This window comes from Rhamphochromis longiceps, linkage group LG16 (genome assembly GCF_057381845.1).
Source record: "Rhamphochromis longiceps isolate RC_006_pf linkage group LG16, R_longiceps_female_GT1.1, whole genome shotgun sequence".
Classification (NCBI taxonomy): Eukaryota; Metazoa; Chordata; class Actinopteri; order Cichliformes; family Cichlidae; genus Rhamphochromis; species Rhamphochromis longiceps.
This window is the reverse complement of record NC_140572.1, coordinates 30,002,554-30,022,010: the sequence shown is the minus strand read 5'-3', so window position 1 is coordinate 30,022,010 and position 19,457 is coordinate 30,002,554. Positions and strand designations below refer to the sequence as shown.

General features: G+C 39.0%; 1 protein-coding gene and 1 long non-coding RNA gene across 3 annotated transcripts in view; one reads left to right on the top strand and one right to left on the bottom strand.

Annotated features, from left to right (window-relative positions):
* Nucleotides 1–19,457, bottom strand: part of thsd7ba (thrombospondin, type I, domain containing 7Ba) — a 227,248-nt gene that overhangs the window by 172,367 nt on the left and 35,424 nt on the right. The window contains exons 2-3 of the mRNA XM_085385281.1: nt 13,084–13,422; nt 8,015–8,191 (exon numbers count right to left, since the gene is read on the bottom strand). Coding sequence (XP_085241407.1) covers nt 8,015–8,174 — 160 coding nt within the window. The 5' untranslated portion in view covers nt 8,175–8,191; nt 13,084–13,422. The remainder of the gene's footprint in view (nt 1–8,014; nt 8,192–13,083; nt 13,423–19,457) is intronic.
* LOC146651405 (uncharacterized) lies at nt 11,215–12,812 on the top strand. 2 transcript variants are annotated; one of them, XR_014907964.1, is made up of 3 exons: nt 11,215–11,645; nt 11,742–11,805; nt 12,106–12,812. It is a non-coding gene; the product is annotated as an uncharacterized LOC146651405 (long non-coding RNA). The 2 variants fall into 2 exon arrangements; XR_014907963.1 differs by having other exon boundaries at nt 11,215–11,805.

Here is a 19,457-nt window from a genome sequence, read left to right as displayed (position 1 = left end):
AATTCATGGTGAAAGATGATGAAAATGGTTTTTCCTCAGTTTGATGCTGCCAAAGTGATTTTTTTATTTTTATTTGAACTTTATTGAATTTTACTGAATTTTATTTTATGTTTTATTTTATTTTTTATTTTTTTGCATGTGTGTTGTTGCTGCCTTTGTTTAATTGAGCCATTTCTGTAACTGTGAGACACTTGCTGCTGCCTATCTTGCCAGGTCTCCCGTGAAAAAGAGATTTTTAATCTCAGTGGGATCTTCCTGGTTAAATAAAGGTTAATAAAATAATAAATAAATATAATGAAGTGAATCCATTCAGTTTATCACAAAGAGACTAGACTACCAGGATTGTCTCTGAATTCACTCACTGAATTAAAAGTTACCTCTTGCCCATTTTACTGATTTGGCTTTTATGGGAATGATGTCGGCTGGATTAAGGAGAAAGATCTGCGTGTACACTTTGAGACTTTGTATTGAAATATAGTGGAGCAAATTTAACTGTTTGTCATCAACATAATAAAAATATATAACTTGCAATAACTGTCATTTTGGGTTTTCAGTTTGGAAGTGCATAAACACGACTTCCGACATGAAATCTCTTGATTTAAAATTATGCTCAGAGTTTACTTCAGTCATTTAGTCTATTTATTAAGAAACGTGATCGGCACATGAATTTAGGAGTTAACACTCTTCAAACACCAATCTGTTTCTAATTGTGTATTGATAAGGGTCTGTCTCTACAGGGAGCTGTTTTTGAGCTCTACAGCACTTGTTACTACACTACAAAAATCTCCTTCTTCATGGTTTGAATTCATGATTCATAAATAATTGAGCTGTCACTTACAGTGTTGTTGACAATATTTTTTTTTATTGTAAATTCTGCCACTTGTTCATTTTTGATTGTTTTGTTCAAGTCAGTTAATTGACGAGCAGTTTTCTGCAAGTGAGACTGCTCCCTTATTTTCCAAGGGTTTGCCACAGGCCATTTATCCAGGCTTGGTGCCAGTACTGGGAGTGCTGGGTGACCTCATCCATCCATCCATCCATCCATGTTCTGACACTTATCCAGGTTTGGTTCATCGGGGCAGCAGAGAATTCTCTTAGCAGAAAATCACCCCTCTGCCCTCCCTGTTCATCTGGGAGGTCAATGAGGCATTTCCAAGCCAGCCAAGAAATATAATCTCCAGAGTGTGTCCTGGGTCGGCCCCAGGGCCTTCTCCCAGTACCACACGCCTGAAACACCTTGCCTAGGGGGCATCACGGAGGCATACTCTTCAGATGCCCAAACCACTTAACTCTTCTCCAGAAATTGACAACTTGTCATGATGGAGTGGGTTGTATGTTTATGTTTGTCACTGGTGGGGTTAAGTGGTCTTGGGTGAAGAAACAGAATAAGATTCATTGACCTCTATGCCGACATGGAGATCAAGCGATCAAGTGGCATGGGCCTGGGACAGGGTTACCAGGTTGTCACTCTAGATCCAGGTCTGGTAGCTTTAACACATTGGACCCAGTCAGGCATAACCTAAAAGTGCTAATGGGTCTGCCATCCACCCACAGGAGTTCAGTGTACTGTGGATTGGCTGCTCGTCAGGTGCAGAGTCATTTGTGACATAATTAACAACAGTATTAACCTTCCTGCCTTCTTGGGACCTTTTTGTGCCACTGCTATGTGTTAAATGGCTGCCATTTCCACTGTGTTCAGTGGAATATAACCAAACTTGCCACAGGATAGTTTTTACCTGTCAATGTTAATATTCCAGTGTGAATTCCTTAAATCAGCCTAAAATGGCTGAGCAGCAGAAATCCCCACACCCATCACCCTGGGGACCATTTTCTGCCCATTGACTTCCATTATAAACGCTATTTTTCAACCCCAAATTATCATCATATGATTTTATTTTTTCTTCTTTTCTTGGATGTCAATGAAGACTCAGGGCCTTGAAGTTTTAATTTTTAAATTGCAAAAAAAATGCAAAAAAAATAATGGCAGGTCAAAATGTATGTTGGTGCCAATCTTTGGTCCATCTAAAGGCCTACTTATAATGACAATCACATATTACTTCAACTGGTTTTTTGTGGAAATATTTAGTTTCGTTTTTTGGTTTTTGGGGCTTATAACACAGGGCGCTCATGTAATAACACTGGGATTTGAAGGGTTAAAACAACGAAAATATAATTAAAACTTTACATGAATATTTCAGGGAGAAGTAGTTTTACAAGGTTGGCTAATTTAAAGTGGAATAAAATATGGATATATGGTCTTTTTATGGCGTGGCTGAGAATGGTCCCTAGGGTGATGGGTGTGAGTTTTTTAAAGGATGGCAGGAGGGTTAAACAACAAAGGAGCCAACGTAAAATAAAAGTTTGTATAACATGGTGTTGGTAAAAGTATGCATTATATATTTTCAACTTCATGTAATTTTGTTTGAGAGCAGTCCTTCAACTCTTATTGTTTAGCTGAAAAAAACAAGTGTAATTTAACAGCATTACTAACTCATGTTATCACTTGACTCGCGGGGAAATGATCTGTTTTATTGAATTAGGAAGCTGTATTTGCAAAAGAGACTTGACCTCCTCCAGATGAGCCACGATTTTAGGTTTTAGGGAACAAATGACCATTATTATTTCTAATGCTGATTAGAAATACATAAAATCTAATTACATCCCTGTCAGCTTTGGTAGTGAAGCTGATCATATGTGAGTAATAAGCGCAACATGATATTTATGTAGCATGGATAATGCACTAATGGGTGAGTGGTTTTGCTTTGTTGTTTGCAAACATATAAGATTGCCTGGTGTTGGCTACTACACTCGACCTCCTGTTGGAGCTTTCAGTTCAGCAGCCTCCTATAATGCTTTTTCCACCCTAAAACAAATTAGTGTGGTAGAAAAAGATCAATATTGCTTAGAAGTGAGGTTTTTTTCATGTTGTTATCAGTCTCTCTAATATTCATTTGAAGGGGGTTAAATTGCCTTATGCTAAAAGCAGCATCCTGCCTTTTCTTAGGATGGTTGGTCTGTGCTATTGTGTGTTTATTAATGTTTAATGTGAGAGTGACATTTCCAGTTTTGATCCCATTTTTGAAAAACATCTTTTTTGAGCTACTTAGCGAGGCTAAAACCCCAAAACCGTCACAGAATACTGGAGCCTAGCAGCATACCTAGATGAAATACAATAACGGCTTTCATAGATGTATCTAGATATTTTGAAGTATAAATAACTGTGTGTTCAAGGTGGAATGGCTGAAATCATGCACTCCAAATGGGTTGTGGACTATTTGGATTCATCTTCTGTGAGTAATCAGGTTACAGTGGGTGCTTGTGAATAGATTCTCTGATTTCCAAAAAGCTTTTCTTTTTTCCTTTTGAGCACGTAATTTGTCATTTTCAACTTATCTTCTTTGTCAAGGTCCTTTTGAATCAGTGCTACTGGTCACACCAGAGTATCTACTGTTTGTGTTATTCCCTGTTGCTACTTACAAAACTTCAAATGAGCACATCTCTAGCTAGTACTGCGCATAATAATTACTGTGCATATTTATGATGCACTCTTGAATGTCCCCCTTATCAGGCCAACTTTTGATGCCCAGTAAAAAAAAGGAAAACAATTTAACTACCTACTGTCATGGTCCTGGGTCGGTGACCCAGCGCTTTTAGTTTGTTATCATTTTCTAGATGATGATTGTTTAAGTTCTGTGTTATTTTCGATCTGCCTCTGAGTCTGCGTCTGTATCTGTCTGTCTATGGTGTCTCCCCATCTGTTTGTGAATCTGTCTGTTTAGTTCAATGTCTTGTCTGGTTCCATGTGTCTGAATTTCCTGTCTTATTGTGAAGGTCCGTGTCGTATGTGAGTGTGATCAGTTTACGTTTCCCCTGTCCCGTCAGCCCAGATTCCTCCCAGCTGTGTTGCCCTCCTGTCTCTCATCCCCTGATTACTGGTGTGTGTATTTAAGCCCTGTGTGTTCTCCTGCCTGTTGCCGGTTCGTCTGTGTAACGCCGCGTCAGTCTGTGTTCCTTGGTGTCCTGCTCGGCTCTCTGCCTCTCTTCCCTTTTTGTTTCATCTCAGGTTTGTCATTTAGCTTTCCCAGTTCAGGTCTTTAGTTTTGTCTTCCCTCTTGCCTGTTTTGCCTTCTCACCACTGTGTAAATAAACTCACCAGCATCTCATCCACTGCCTGCATCTTGGGTCCTTCTTCTAACTCCACACAGCTCGCCTCGGCAGCCGTGACACCTACACGCCATAGGACTGACTATAGAAGTAATAACTAACAGGTTGATTTGTTTGTGTCTGCAAAAGAAAACTACTGCAACTGAGTGTAACCTGATACTGTTGAATTGCAACATCTTATCAACTGATGTTAACTGCTTCAAAATACATTTGCCTAGTGTGTGTGTGTGTGTGTGTGTGTGTGTGTGTGTGTGTGTGTGTGTGTGTGTGTGTGTTTTCTTTGCCACGGTAAATCAAAAAAAGACCTCTGTAAATTATTCAGTGCCATTTGGTTAAAAGTGAATCCCCAAAGATTTGATCCTTGCACACTGCCTCCTTTGAGCTTATTTTTGAGAAACAACAGAAGCTCTGTGCAGCAGTGATGTTTGATTTCAGCTTTGATGGTGCAACAGTGTGGTGAAATTGCAAATAAATACACTCAGACCCTGAAATGAAATGTAAATGTTGCCTGACTGTATCAAAGCACATATAGAGTTTATTTTTTCTTACAGTCAAACATCTCACATATGCAGCGCTGTAATGATTGTTTTAACCATAGCTCGTCAGCAAATCCATCGGGTCCCTATATTTATACGGGAATTAAGTGGGATCAACTAAGGTGATTATGTACTGTTGATTTCAAGTTGAATTTTAAATACATCTGTGCTGTTTTTGGAGGAGTTTGGATTTGTTATTCTTACACAACTTTAGAACTTTTCTTCTTTTAAAGTCTTTTGACTTTAAAACAATGTGCACCTGAAAGTCTCCCCATCATCCTTTGTTTTTTGGGAGCTTGAAGAAAACAGACATTTGAAAACAATGCCAACTGAATCTCTTAGGTTTCTTTAACGTGATTCTCCAAGTTCCGTTAGCTCACATTGTTTTTTAAAAAATTATTCTACCCAAGTTCAATTAAGTCACATTTTTAAAGCAGCAGGGACTCTTACGCTTTTAAGCTGAACCAATTTAAGATGATTTACAGACTGGATCCTGGGGCTTCAGCCCTGTAAGTCCTTTAAATAATCCAGGAGCGGCTGAGATATCTCTCATTAAGGAAAACCTTTATTGATTTCTCAATCTTTTGAAAATCATTGCCCTTCAGCTGAATCTTCCTGCTGAAGGTTCCCACATAATTTAGATGAAGAGTAGATTACATCCTGGAGTTTTTCAGCAGACTCCAGCCAACAATATAATAAAATAATATTTTGTGTAATAAAAAAAGGAGGAAGAACTAAGAGGTGTAAATAGGGAAATAATATTAGTTAAAAAATAGAAAATGCAGTCTCCAGTGTACTGTTAAAATACATCAGAATGGTAAATGGCCTGTATTTGTATAGCGCTTTTCTAGTCCCTAAGGATCCCAAAGCGCTTTACACAACCAGTCATCCACCCATTCACACACACATTCACACACTGGTGATGGCAAGCTACATTGTAGCCACAGCCACCCTGGGGCGCACTGGCAGAGGCGAGGCTGCCGGACACTGGCGCCACCGGGCCCTCTGACCACCACCAGTAGGCAACAGGTGAAGTGTCTCGCCCAAGGACACAACGACCGAGACTGTCTAAGCCGGGGTTCGAACCGGCAACCTTCCAATTACAAGGCGAACTCCCAACTCTTGAGCCACGATCGCCCCAGAATACCAATGTTGTCTTCTTCTTCTGGGATTTAAAGACATATCAATTTCCTGAACTAGCTTGGTCCTCAAGTCAAAGAAGGAAAATGAAAACTTAAATGAGGGTGTCGTTTTATTTTTGTTTTTTAGAAAGAAAATAAACAAGCTTTGATGTATAATAGAAATCATTTGGGATGAACGCTAACACGTACCCAGGAAGACTGTTTTCTTGTTTCTTTACTATTAAAAAAAAAAAGACAAATACATTTTGAGAGCTAAATCCCAACACCTTAGACCCTCTTTGGAACAGTTACGTTAATCTCAGTGATGACAACTGAAAACTTGGAAAAGAAGCCCTTACTTACTGCAGTAGACTAAAGCTGACACCGGATGAGCACAGTGGCATGTTTAAAAGCAGATGCTTAAATAAATCCTACTTAAAATGCTCCACTCACGATATCTGCATTCTGATGCAAACAGGACTATGACCCTGGAAATGTGGCACTGACTGCCAGGAAAGTTATCTATAGATGTTAAAGGGAATTTCTTTTAGCAATTTATTTTAAGGGTGAAATAATAATGCCATTAGCAGCAGTGTCTCACTGTTCTATTTTGTTCTTCAAGACACTGATGAAGGTCAAGCTTAAATAGCTCCAGCTCCCTGTTTCAGCCTGAGACTCGCAGCTTAGCCACAGCTCTGGGAACTGGCTCACACAAAAGACTTACCCCACAATGCTGCTGGCCTAGATAGACACGCCAGACATACAAAAGGGTGGCTGTGCTAATTGAGAACAGATCTTTGCTACAATGACAATTCCTAAAGAAAAAGATTTGCCTGTCAGCTAAATTAAGTATTCAAATGGTTCCTGTCAATATTTGCCAACATGAACCTAATAGTCTGAGTTAAGACATTAAGCTTGGAGCCGCTGCCGACATTAAGACAAATATGTGGCTCACATCAATGACATTCATCAGCACAATACAATGCGAATACATTAAGTGTTCAATCTGTGTTTGTGCGACTCGAGTTTGTGTCGTTCCGCAGTTCAAATCAAAGCATTGTGATAACAGCAGTTTGAGACAAACAGTTTTCCTGCAGTCAAACAGACATTAGGAGGATTTATTCAGAGGTGAGGTATGTTAAGTTTGAGATTCCCTTTCTTCTTTGTAAATTGATTTTCATTTCCATTTAAGAAACAACTTATAAGCCATCTTAGCTCTGAAAGGATGTCAAATCCTCACACTTGGTGTTCCGGTTACATCCGTTTTGAACATAAGCTCTTTCAAGTGAAATTAATCAATCTCTTTATCACTTGGGCAGTGTCATTACCCAACCACAGAGTGAGAAATGAAAGTGCTAATCGCACAGCAAGTGGGGCTTTTGTGTGGGAAGGCCAAATTTTCCTCCTCAAGCTGCTTTGCAAATGCATTTTCAATTGAATTGGTGAAGCGAACAAAGGATGAATTCTGAGTTTGCCTCAAAATTCTTGTTAAAAAAGAATGACATCAGCTTACAGTACAGGTTTCCAAAAGGTGATTAATTTACAAAAATGTTAATAATTTGCATGGAAATTACCAAATGGATGCATAAATAACACACAGGAGATGTAAAACACATTTTAGGTGTGAGTGCATGTGAATGTGTTTGAATAAGGGATTTGTACAGCTCAATACGCAGCATGTTTTCCATTACAACAATGTGTACTATATATAACTGGGGCCATAAATTCACTAAGCATGCCAGGAAGACTATTTCATATGCCTCAATATCTTAATAACCATGCCACTCTGCTGTAACAACTGTAGCTGTCCTTGTCATTTTGGGGCTGTGAGTGAATACTCTACAAGAAAAAAAAAAAAAAGCATTATTATTCTCTTCACCCCAGGCACTTGAGCCTGAAGGCTTGATGATGTCCAACTGCAGTCCAATGTGTGTCAAAAAAAGAAGGAATATTTTCCCCACAAAACTGGTTTCACTGAAAATGCATGTGTGCAAATGTGTGCTTCCACGTGCTGCGTATCTTATCGCCATGATCCTCAACAGGTTCAAAGAGATTTGACTTTTTAAATTACCATTAAGAACAAAATTATGTTGTTTTACATGCAAGCAGGTGGATTGCATATCTTAATTTAAATATAAGTCAAAACAGGACCTTTATTAATGCACTTGTAATAAGATAGAATAAATATTTTACCTGCTTTCCATGAAAAATGGTGGTCTCTAGGATACACGTTGTCTAAACGGACAGATATGGAAAAGAGAGACAAGAGGAGGAAGAGGCTTAGGTAGCTCCCAGCTTGCCGTGTCCAGGCAATGACCCCAAAGTCATCTTTTAGAGTCATAGTCCAGCCCATTGCTTCCTCTCTTACTCCTGTGGGAGGAAAATGAAATTCATCATCAGCTCATTCATAAATATGATCAGAAACCTTGGCCACCTTCCCACTGAATCCTCCAGCCCAGAAATGTAATATTAGGTGTCACTTTCCAAGTCCATCAGACTTTTTCACACATGGATCATAGTGCCGGATGGATAAGATTTGACTTGTAAAACAGCTTTGCTGTTGTAGTTGATAGTTGTGGGATACTATGGCTTCTTCTCCACCTACATAGATCAAAAATAATTAGACAGAGTGGCAAGAGTATCTCAGCGTCCCAAAGGAGGTGTGGAAACAAGCACTGATGGAAGGCGAGGCTCTAAGCTTGGAGTAATACAGGGTATTAGTACCTTTTTATTGCAGCTCATTTATTCCTATCTCCTGCTACTGTGATTCGTGTCCTAGGAGTGTTAAGGATTAGTCCTGGATTCACTAGGCCTCTAATTGTGTTGCACCAACAGCAAAATTAATGAATATGAAATTAAATCTGTAACACCTTATGCTTTGAAAGACTGGTGTTCATGACTGCAGTGATTCATTTTCCAAAAGCAATTTTTGCTACACTGTGGCACTTGGGTATTGAGAGATTTGTTATTATTGACTTATCGTCCCACTGAGCTCCCCTGCAGTTTTTTGACATTCTGTAATCATAAAACATGAGACAAAAGCAATTTCTGCTGCATAGGTTTAGCAAAAAATTGGTCTTAATATCAAATACAGCTGATTTAGGCACCGTGGGAATTTGCAGCACATAAAGAATAGCAAAACATTTTATGTTTATGCAAGCCGAGGTATTAAGCTGGTGATCCACACATCCAATACTAACATCACTGAGAGTTTATTTTATTTCAAAGTCACATCTGTCATGAATTAGATGTAATCTGTGCGACTGTGGTAAGCATTTTCTAATCTACTGATTCTGTACAGGACAAGTTTTTAATTTTTCTTTTGACATTCCACATCAATACAACAGAGAGGCTTTTCTACATTTTGTCCCGATAGTATACGATAGTAAGTATCACAGAGAGTATTTAATGGTAGATTAACTTCTGAGAGGCAGCAGCCATTTGAGATTTAAGATTATTTACACATGGCGTGCCTGTGAAAGCGCTGGCAGCTGAATTATTTTTGCTTGATTTCATTCAGGGAAATTAGATTTTGACTTTGCTGCTTTAGCTATGTTTTGGTGGGGGTAAAATTTGTTTAATGAGAAAGAAATGCTTGGATGGAGATGGCTTGGTGCCCAGAAGTGGGCTGCCAGATGCACAGTTTTTGATGGACTGTCCAATTCTCCTCTGGCTTTGATGTGTTATTCTATAGTCAAAATGGTTTGCTCTTTTTTGTGTGTGTTGGAGGGCTTCAGGCCCAAGGGTTTGGCAATTCAACACATAACTATTGTTTGTATCTATTCTCAATACCAATTTGCCTCATGGGGTTCTGTCAGGCAAAGAACAGCGAGTGCTCTTTTTCACTCCCGCTCTGTCTCCCTCTCCATCTCTTCCACTTTCTCCTTTAAATAACTCATCCACTCTGAAGATAATGTATTCACAATTTTTATTAGAACTGCCTTTGTCTCACATTTTTTGATGGCTAGAAGATGTATTCTACTTGGATGAGTGAGCAGACCAGTCTGGCACTCACATAGCCATATGCCAATTAGATACCTCTGGTTGCTGATTACTAGCCATTCTCTTGGGCTGCACTGCTCTGGAAGCCATACCTGACTGCACCTATATTACACGCACCCTCCAGCCACTCTTATTTGACTATGCACAGGACAAGCAGCACTCTTCTTGGGCTGACAGACCATGTCACAACTGATTGGAAAACATGGTCTTGAACACAAACAAGCAATGGAAACAAGCATGACCCCAAGGCATGCCAGTTTTGTTTTTCAAAGTACAAAAAGGTAGACAATCGAGATTACTCTATTGTAAGATATCTTTGCGAGATTCAGCAGCAATTGTGCTCATCCAGCCAGCGCATCTCAGAATGGGTGAGTAATACAGGCTATCCTGAAAATCTTAAAAAAAGAAAAGCTCTTAAGCTGCTAAATATCTGGGTCAAAGGAATCATGCTAGGCTCTCAGTGGCCGTAGAAAACCTGGCAAACAGCAGCATGGCTCAGATGCTGGTGTGAGTCTTATTAGATACTCCACGATCTGATGGAATGCAATCTGCTCCTCTGTCTCCTGTGGTCCTTGTTTGGGGCTCACTCATTGAATTCAGCGAGAAAAACCCTGCAGCTAGCATAAGGGAGCAGATGAGCAACACTCTACACCCCTCCCTTTCACAGGTGGTCACAATAATTAATGTTCAATTAGATGTTTCCAAATGAATGGCAAAAGCTAATTTGGTATGCCAAGGCTCTGAACAATCACCATGCGATCCTCCAGCCTCTCTTTAAATAAGCCAAACACCCTGTTCTGTCTGGAGTGAAAACAAAGGCATTTGATCCCAGTCTGTTTACCAGAGATGCCACCCTCTTCTCTGGATTTCCACATAATTATGTAGCCAACCAGCTCATTCCCGCTTCAGATTCTAAGCTTAAACTCCCATCTATATCGCTGCGCCATTCTTTGTGTGTTGCATCAAGTGGATTCAGGTTAACACAGCTGCGAGTATTTTTTCCACATTGTAGCGCATGTAATTGTTTTTGATTGGGGTTGGCAATATGAAAACAGAAATCCATCTACATCCAAAGGAGCTGATTTTTGCAGATGTTTTCCTTGGCAGGAATGACCATGACAGCATTGAAAGAATCACAAATGCACAACACATTTTTTTGTATTCCTTTGATCCGAGGCTTATTTTAGCAGTCGGTTTCTTCTGTTTCTGTATAGATTGGTATTTAAAGAGTATTGCACTACATTTGATTCTTTAATTCCTTTGACACCAGGAGTTTTAGTCTATTCAGAACAGTAACAAAGACAGTGCCACTATTATGCTGCCTGAATGGATGGTGACAGCTCATTATATAAAACGTGTTTGTCATTTCCAGAATGTTTATGTAACCCACATACAATGAGGGTACCACTTTAAGGACTGATATGAGGAGAGATGGACAGCCTGCCCAACCAATCGAAATGCACAGGTCCCAGTATGTTTTGACCAATGGGAGAGCAGTCTGCCGCTGTATGTCCCACCTACGTGCTCTGTGTTTGCTGCTATGTGTGGAGGTAGTCGCGTGCTGGCAGGAGAAAAGAGAGACTGAAGCTTTTGAGCTGGAAAAAAGTATTCGATATAAGTTGCAACCAACTGTGTTGCACATAAGTTCACTGGTTATCAGCTAACTTTCATGTTAGAAGTAGCCGCAGTGAGTAAACAGGCAAATGCTGCATTTTTCTGGTGACTTTAGAAAGTACCACGTGGAGGTAAACTGTTAGCCTTTGTTAGCTCTGGTTGCTATCAACTGCCTGGAAGTTCATCTCAATCTGCTTCCAGAAGCAAGGTAACACTTGAAGCGCAACTTATGTTTATTTTTCCTTCATGTCGTATTACGGTTATTAAAGAGAAAACAACATGTCCTGTACATTACGTTATTTAGAGCCCTGCATTTTCCGACCGAGAGACACTATGCCATTGTCTTCGGCCGTGATGCGCTGAGATCGGTGAGCACATGTTGTATGTCTCAGTTAGTTCACGTCTGTTTCACATTTTATTGTTGAGAAACTGAATTAATCTCAATTGTTTGATTAATAATTGTCGACTATGTGACATATATGCATATGCACTGACTTTACTTGGTTTAATGCAGTTTGTGTAAGAGAAATGTTTTATTTTTGCAAATTTGAGTATTTTTATTGCAAATTTATGTTGAATGTGATTTAAACAAAATCCTAAGTTGTGAATTATAGCTAGAACAGCATAATTAATATTTGAATTGCTCTTCTGACCCTGTCTGTTGACAGGTCAGGTTTTTTTTGTATGCTGAATTGTTCCTGAGGTGGATTCCTCCAGTGAAATAGGATTCCTCCAGTGAAATAGATGGCGAGCCTTCCCACCTGGACTTAGAGAGACTGAGATTCGCTTCTTTTCCACTTGATGATCTGCTGCACCTTGCGGTGTGGTAGGACTGTATCACTCACACTTTCACGCACAGCTGGTTATACATAAGACCACTGACTGACATTCTCTCATCCCTATTCTCTTTCACACCCTGGGAATTTTTTGGACTTTACCCCTTGGACATTGTTTATTTGGGACTTTAAATAATGAGCTGTTGTGTAGAGCATTCTCCACATGTGAAAAGAGTGTGAGATTTTCATTTGAATGTACATTGGATTTGTGTAATCTGTTCTATAAGAGTTAAGGAGTCAGGTTACTAGGGTGCACCCGAGCATTGAAACCCGAACATTGAAAACCAAAAATAACACTTGGCCAAGTCATTGCTTTAGTAGTTTGTGTTTTACTTTTCTTTTAATTTTTGTAAGTTTCCTTTCTACCATTGTAAAGTGTCTTTAACCTGTGCTTGTCAACCTTATGGTTTATGTCACTAAAGTTGGCTGGTTCTTTTGAGTTACATTCTTGTCTCTGTGTCTCATTTGAACACACCCCTGTGCTCCTATAGTCGAGCCTATTGGCCCATTGATATATTCTTTTCAACAATTCCCCTTACTGTGTTACATTTAGCTTCTTTTGTATTTTCATTGCAGCTGTAAAACAAAAGAGCACAGATATATAGCTCAAAATGAGTGGAATTCAGTTCAATTTTGATGGAATCTTGGGAGTCAGCATCTTGACAGTTGAGCATTAGTCTCAATCTGATCATAAATTCTGAAAAAAATATTTTTTCCACCCTTAAAATAAAGAAAACGCACATTTGGATAACTAAATTCATAAACAGCTGCACTCTTAATTGGACACCATGCACATGATGTAAAATGTACCTGAGCAAGATGACTGCCAGTCATCCCTTTCGGTGATCTGGTTGTTACAGTAGCAGATGCTTTTTTTTTTTAGTAGTCCCACCGAAAGCAGGAACAGGGCAGAAGATGGTCCAAAGATGTTAAGTTTGACGGGGAGAGTAAATCACCTGCACCAGGCCTTCAACCTGAAGCATCATGCAGTGGCTTAATCCTGTGTGAATCAATGTGTTGTGGGCTGGGACTGTGTCACACCTCCAGCAGTGACTGGTATTAACTCCCCGGTGCTGGCTCTGTCAAGCACTCACCCACTGATGTTCCTACTCTGGTTGGCACAAGGCAGCCCGAGCTACTGTAAGGAATCTGAGGAAGACAAAAACAGACAAGGAAAAAAAGAGGCAATGATGTTCACATCTTTCAACTACAGTGCAAAAATCTGACGCCTCATGCAATGACATTTTATTATTTATGTTTCACATGATACACAGTTGATAGCTAGTGAGCTGCAAAAGGCAAGAAGTAATGAATAACAGTGTGAAAATGCAGGGAAGCTCTACAGAGATGCATGACATGAATGCAATGTCTTTTTTTTACACACGATCAGCAAATACTGGTCCAGAGGTAGGACTTTGCTGTGATTTATAATCCACTCATCTGTTCTTTCTTATTCGCTCTACTCTTCATCTCAGTGCAAAGATCCCCGAGAAAGTTTCTGTGCATAAGAAAAAAGGATTATTATGTTTCCAGTTTTCAGACGTACTGCTGTTAAAAAGGCGAAGGGCAAGTTGTGCATTATAGCAGCAGGTGAGTTTGCTGTCGACAAATTTTGCATAAATCTGCAAGGTTTGCAGTGATTATTTGTCTATCCCTCAGTCTCCAGGGGGCATGTAAGACAATGACAATTGAGGAGTTGAAGTTGCTTCCCATAATATTCAATGACAACCTGTCAACCCTCTAGCCAAGATCTTCCTGAGAGCTCACCCAGATGGAAATTGAGTCCTATTAACGCCTTCTGACTTTGTCTCAGTGCTTCCATGCTCTCTTATTGACCTTTCTGGTCATACTCCTGAAAACCACGGCTCATAATGACCTGATTTCCCAAGGCCTTTAAGTGCTTTGCCCTGCCATTCCATTGTGGCTCAAATGAGCTTGTCTCTGCAGCTGCACTCCTCCTCCAGCGGGCAACTAACTTAATAAAAGCCAACAAATAGGGTGGAAGAAAGGTACTCCTGGTAGACAGAGAAAAATCAATTGCAAACATTTCAATTTCAAGTATGTACACACAGTTCATTCATTTTTTATTCAGTCTGTTGTTTATTAGAGTCAAGGTGCATGTGCGACATTTTCTTACCGCTTGTGAATTTCTGCCTTTAGTTGATAATGAAATAAGTATTTTTGTGTGCTTTAAATCACAGCAGTAACCTTAAGATGCTCAAACACCTCCCACAAACTTGATGCAGAGTCCTCAGGTGATTAATCTTGGTGACTCCTTATCTAGCACCACAGTGGGGTGAAAATTTAGTGTTTCATTGAAATATCTCATCAACATTTTGACAGAATGGCATCTAATTTAATATACACATTTACATCACACATGAATGAATTCTGATTACCTCATTTCACATTTAGCAATTACAAAGAGTAATTAAACTGGGTGATTAAAATAAATTAGTATCTGCTTTAGCTTAAATAAGTGTAGTAGTTCAAACTCTAGATTATGTATTACCCTAAGCCACCACATCTATTTGACACTGGGTCAGTGCAGTCTCTTCAGCTTTCTCTGCTTAACATCTTCTACCTTTAAGTTAAGCTCAAAGGCAGAAGTGTTTGCCATCCTCTCTCCTGACAACAATTGCCTCCAACCTTAAACCTGCCTTATGCTTTTCACCCCCCTTCAGGAGCTTACCTCGCCTGGCTTGGCACTATACTCCAGTCCCACAGCTAAAAGCTCTCTTGACAAGGCAGAATGTTTGCTCTGCAATGTGTGCAAGTGTGTTTCTTGAAATTGAGGTCTGTAAATGACATTAAGGTTGTCTAAAATGTCCATCCCTTGTACAGTATTCTGGTGGTTTTGTTGTTTGCAGAGGTTCACAAAAACTCAATAAAAAAGAGAATAGAAAGAAAAAGTAATGATTTCTATCGTCTTTCATAGCTTTTCCAAAAACTGCTAATAAGTACTATTAATACTGTAAATGTACTATTACTATAAAAACTGTAAAACTGGAATCCCTCCTCAGCTACCTGCCTCACTGGTGGAAGTCAAGACCTTGATATTTTGCCAATATAAACTTAGGACAGATATATATAAAACAAAATAAATGTCTAATGTGTGCTCCAAAAACATCAGCTGATACACTGAACTTGGCCATTCCTTGTGTATTGCCATCTGCTAAATGATTTCTAGTTGCTGTTACATTTTAGAGATAAGACTTTAATCCAAACAGTGAATAAATTAAATTCTGCATCTCAAAAGAAGCTCCGCATTTAATGAACAGGCTTGGCAGCATCCACAGACCCAAGCTTTTCACCATATCATAAACCAGTTCCCAGCTCGGTACCTTGGCAGACAAACATCAGAGACAGCTGCACTGCAGAGTCACTAATCACTTCACTAAAACAGACAGTATATTATGCAATGCGTACATGAATTCAGTCCCAGACTGTTAAGATGTTGTATGTGGCAGTATCTGAAAGAGAGAGGTATCTCAATTCTGCCAGCACCTCAAACAGACTGTTTGAGGTGCTGGCAGAATTGCCCAAGCAGCTACTCCTGAAGCCAGGGTTGTGAACTCAATCAGCTGCATGTTTATCACTGTGGCACCAAACTTACTATGGCTCTTTTTCCCTGCCTCCATGAGCTATAGATGCAGTGGTATGGCCAGTTAAGCCAGCCAACGGGGGTCACAGTACTGATAACAGGAGAAAAAATACATATATAAATAAGCCACGCCCATAAGTGTCACCAAATAAAGATGAGCTATACAATACCACCCATCTTAATTCTGATCTATTCGTTGATTTTTCGGGTCTTTTTTTATCACAATGTGTTGATTGTTTTTCTCAGTTTCTGTATGGTTATTTAAAAAAAATTACTTTGAGCTGGGCTGGAAATTCAGTGAATGCCTGGAAGATAAATGACAAAGTAAATGTGATCAGACAAAAAATGCTCCATGTGATATTTAAATATGCACAAGCTGCAGAGAATCTCTTAATCAAATGAGTTATGTCACATGTAATAGGACATCAGACATACTCTCATACAGAGAGGATATCTTTTTGCCAGTCTTGTTTTGTTTGGGGAAGTATTTTAGGGGGAGTTTTGGTGTTTGGTGAAGTCTATTTTTAAATTGAGCCTTAATGTGAAGATTTTAGTTCATCAATGTTTCTATATTTCTGTATCTGATGAAAGGAACAATTAAACTAGGCAAAGCTGTAGCCCACAGCTGTCTGAACATACAAACTCCTCTGCTATACTGATCAAAATCAAACCTCTGACAGAAAATAATAATTACTGTGCCTCTAATGTTCATCCAAAAAAAAATTGACAGAAATTCATTTGGAAAACTGTCTGATGTATTCTACTGCTGAAGGTAAAAGGACACCTTTGGGCATCAAAGTGGTTTTAGGCATGTAAAACCTGTTAAATTTCACCGGTAGATATTCATACACCTTTTAATTGTTCACAGATTTCCTTGTTCAAAGTGAATCAATGGCCTTTAGAAAAAAAAATTATTCCAATTGATGTAATGCCTAACACAAAGCCACAGAGCATTGTGTTGATAGCCAGATAATTCTTACAGAATATTTTCTTCACACCATAAATATTTCATCGCAGACATGAAAAAGGACCTCGACAATGTCAAATTAGCACAACCAGAACAAAGCTGCAAAATAATGAGCTTTTTCCCTTTTACTGATGCGAACATTTTTGATAAGAATAAGATAAGTCTCCCTCAAAAACACTGTAAAGAGCTTAAGTTGCCTCACTGTACACTGTTAATTCCAGTAGCTTTCGTGGCTTACATACATTACTTACCTTTGTTTGGAAATGAAGAATATACTAGCTTGTATTGAGTTGCAGTTTACTCATTGTTGTGGAGCAATGTTAAACAAATTGAGTGACAACAAAGGAAACAATGACATTGTTTCATGGGGAGAAAGGAAACTGCATTAAACTGTGCTGAATCTGCCAAACAGATGGAGGAGAAGAAGAGCAGCAAATCTGGGATTGCTTCGTTAACTTCAAATATAATTGTGTATTGTGGACAGATGTGGAGAGCTAGAAACCCAATGGCCTGTTTGAAGTTCGCCACCTAAAGCGCATTCATGGTGCATTGTAATGTAAATTCTCCACAGACGAGTCAAGAGATTAGGATCATATCTGACAATTATTTTAAGTATAATTTGTATAGAACATGACTGTTTCTATAAGAGCCTGACTTCACTCCACAGATTGTTCTCCCATTATTATATTGAACTTGCATGGCTGAAACTATTTCTGTAATATTGTAAGTAAATTAGGATGTGGATGAAATGGCCCAATAACAACATTTAAGTTAAGAGCCTAAATCCTGCAGATTGTGAGTATAAACTCATGTAAAACTTAAATTGCTATTTTAAATTGTTGAAAATTTACATTATTTTATGAGCAGTTTTGTTCGTTACTGCTGATTACAATAAACCTATGAGTTTTCCTTTCTCCAGGCAGTAGTTGTTAGCTCAAACAAGATGGCTCTTTTACTGTTTTTGGAAGTTTTTTGTGCTATTGAATGTTTCATGATGTTGTAATCCATTTGTTCATTGCTTAGTTCTGCAAGCCAGATTTCACAGACAAGTGCGCCATTGTACTGCAAGACCTCCCTGTTCTACGTCGTGATGATCTTCATAACATCTACAACACTGATAAGTTTTTATAGTTGCATTTTAAAAGAGCGAACAGAGTTGCAGTGAAGTTTGTTTGGAATTTGCAAGTTTTACCAAGAGCTAGAAGTTAATACTAATTGTACAGGTGTGAAGTATGTATGTACAGTATGAAGGTTTGTTTTTTATTTTAGTATCTTTTTGAAGCATGTCAGGGTTTTACTTCAGGGTTTCCGTGAGGATGACAGAAGGGGGACACCGCATGGGAGAAGAAAAAAGAGGAAGCACCAAATTACAGCTGACTTCATTCATATACAACGGTGATACCACCCTGGTGGATGGACTGAGGTGACTGTTGCAGTGAATTGGTGCTATATTAATTTAATTTAATTGGGTAACAAATAAACATGTGAAAAACCTGATTTCTCAAGCTGTCGTTTCTTCACATGTTACTATGAACAGTTGTCTAATAATTGCATTTATGAAGCAGGCTTCTAAGAGTGAGGACGCCTGGGGTCTGTTGCAGGTGCAGCCTGTCACTGGTGAATCTGTGCTCATCTCTCCAAATCATTTTCGCCTTGATCAAGGGTCTTTCTATAAGAGATATATTAATGGATGTTTTCAAGAAGCTGCCTCAAGTAGTTTGCCTCTTGTTTGGGATTTTAGTGCTTTTTGCTTGGACTAACCTAAAGACTTATTCATTCAAATGACGCTTGGAAGAGACTCCTACCAACACATGTTTTAAATTACAAGCTTGGTCACTGTACTTTCCCACTTCAGGAGTCCACATGGCCTCCTGAAGTGGTTTTAAACCATTACATGTGAAACTACATCAGGTTTTGTGCACTTTTATATCTAAATAAATTAAACCCGTTTTCTGCATTTCGCACCTCTCCTACAACTGATATTGCCATAAAAAGTGTCACACATAACTTTCATACTGACTACTGATACCTCCACTTGTGTAAATTACATTTTCAGATGAGCAGTGTCACTTGTTTTAGGAAGGAGAGAAATAAAATACGTGTCTGTCTTTATGCGTTTATTTTTGGAGGAAGGCTCGTTTTTGTTATTCTTCCTCTGTGGATTTCTGACACACTTGAATAACACAAGTAACACTTGCTTCTTTTTTTTTAAGTGAATAAGGCTGCATGAGATTTTTTTGTCAAGGTTAATTTACACTTTACTGAGAGGGTACCGCTCATGCATGGCAACTATGATTTGGTTCATGTTACAGGTAGGTCATTCTCAATCAAGTTAAAGGTGCTGACAGTATGTGCAAAACAGGGCAAAAAAAATGCACAAATAAATAAGGATTTGGTGCAGAAACAGAAACTCTAAAAGCCAATGTGTGAAATGTTTGAAGCAGATCAGGGAAATATTCTACAAAAGGCAGCGATAGATGCTGAAGCTGAAAGAGGAAAAAACGGTTCCTGGATAATCGGATTTGTTTTGTGCAGCTGTTCCACCTGGCCTCCCAGCCTCCACCGCCCCTTCATTAAAAAAGCTTATAATTATCTCAGCCGTGGCTGTAATCC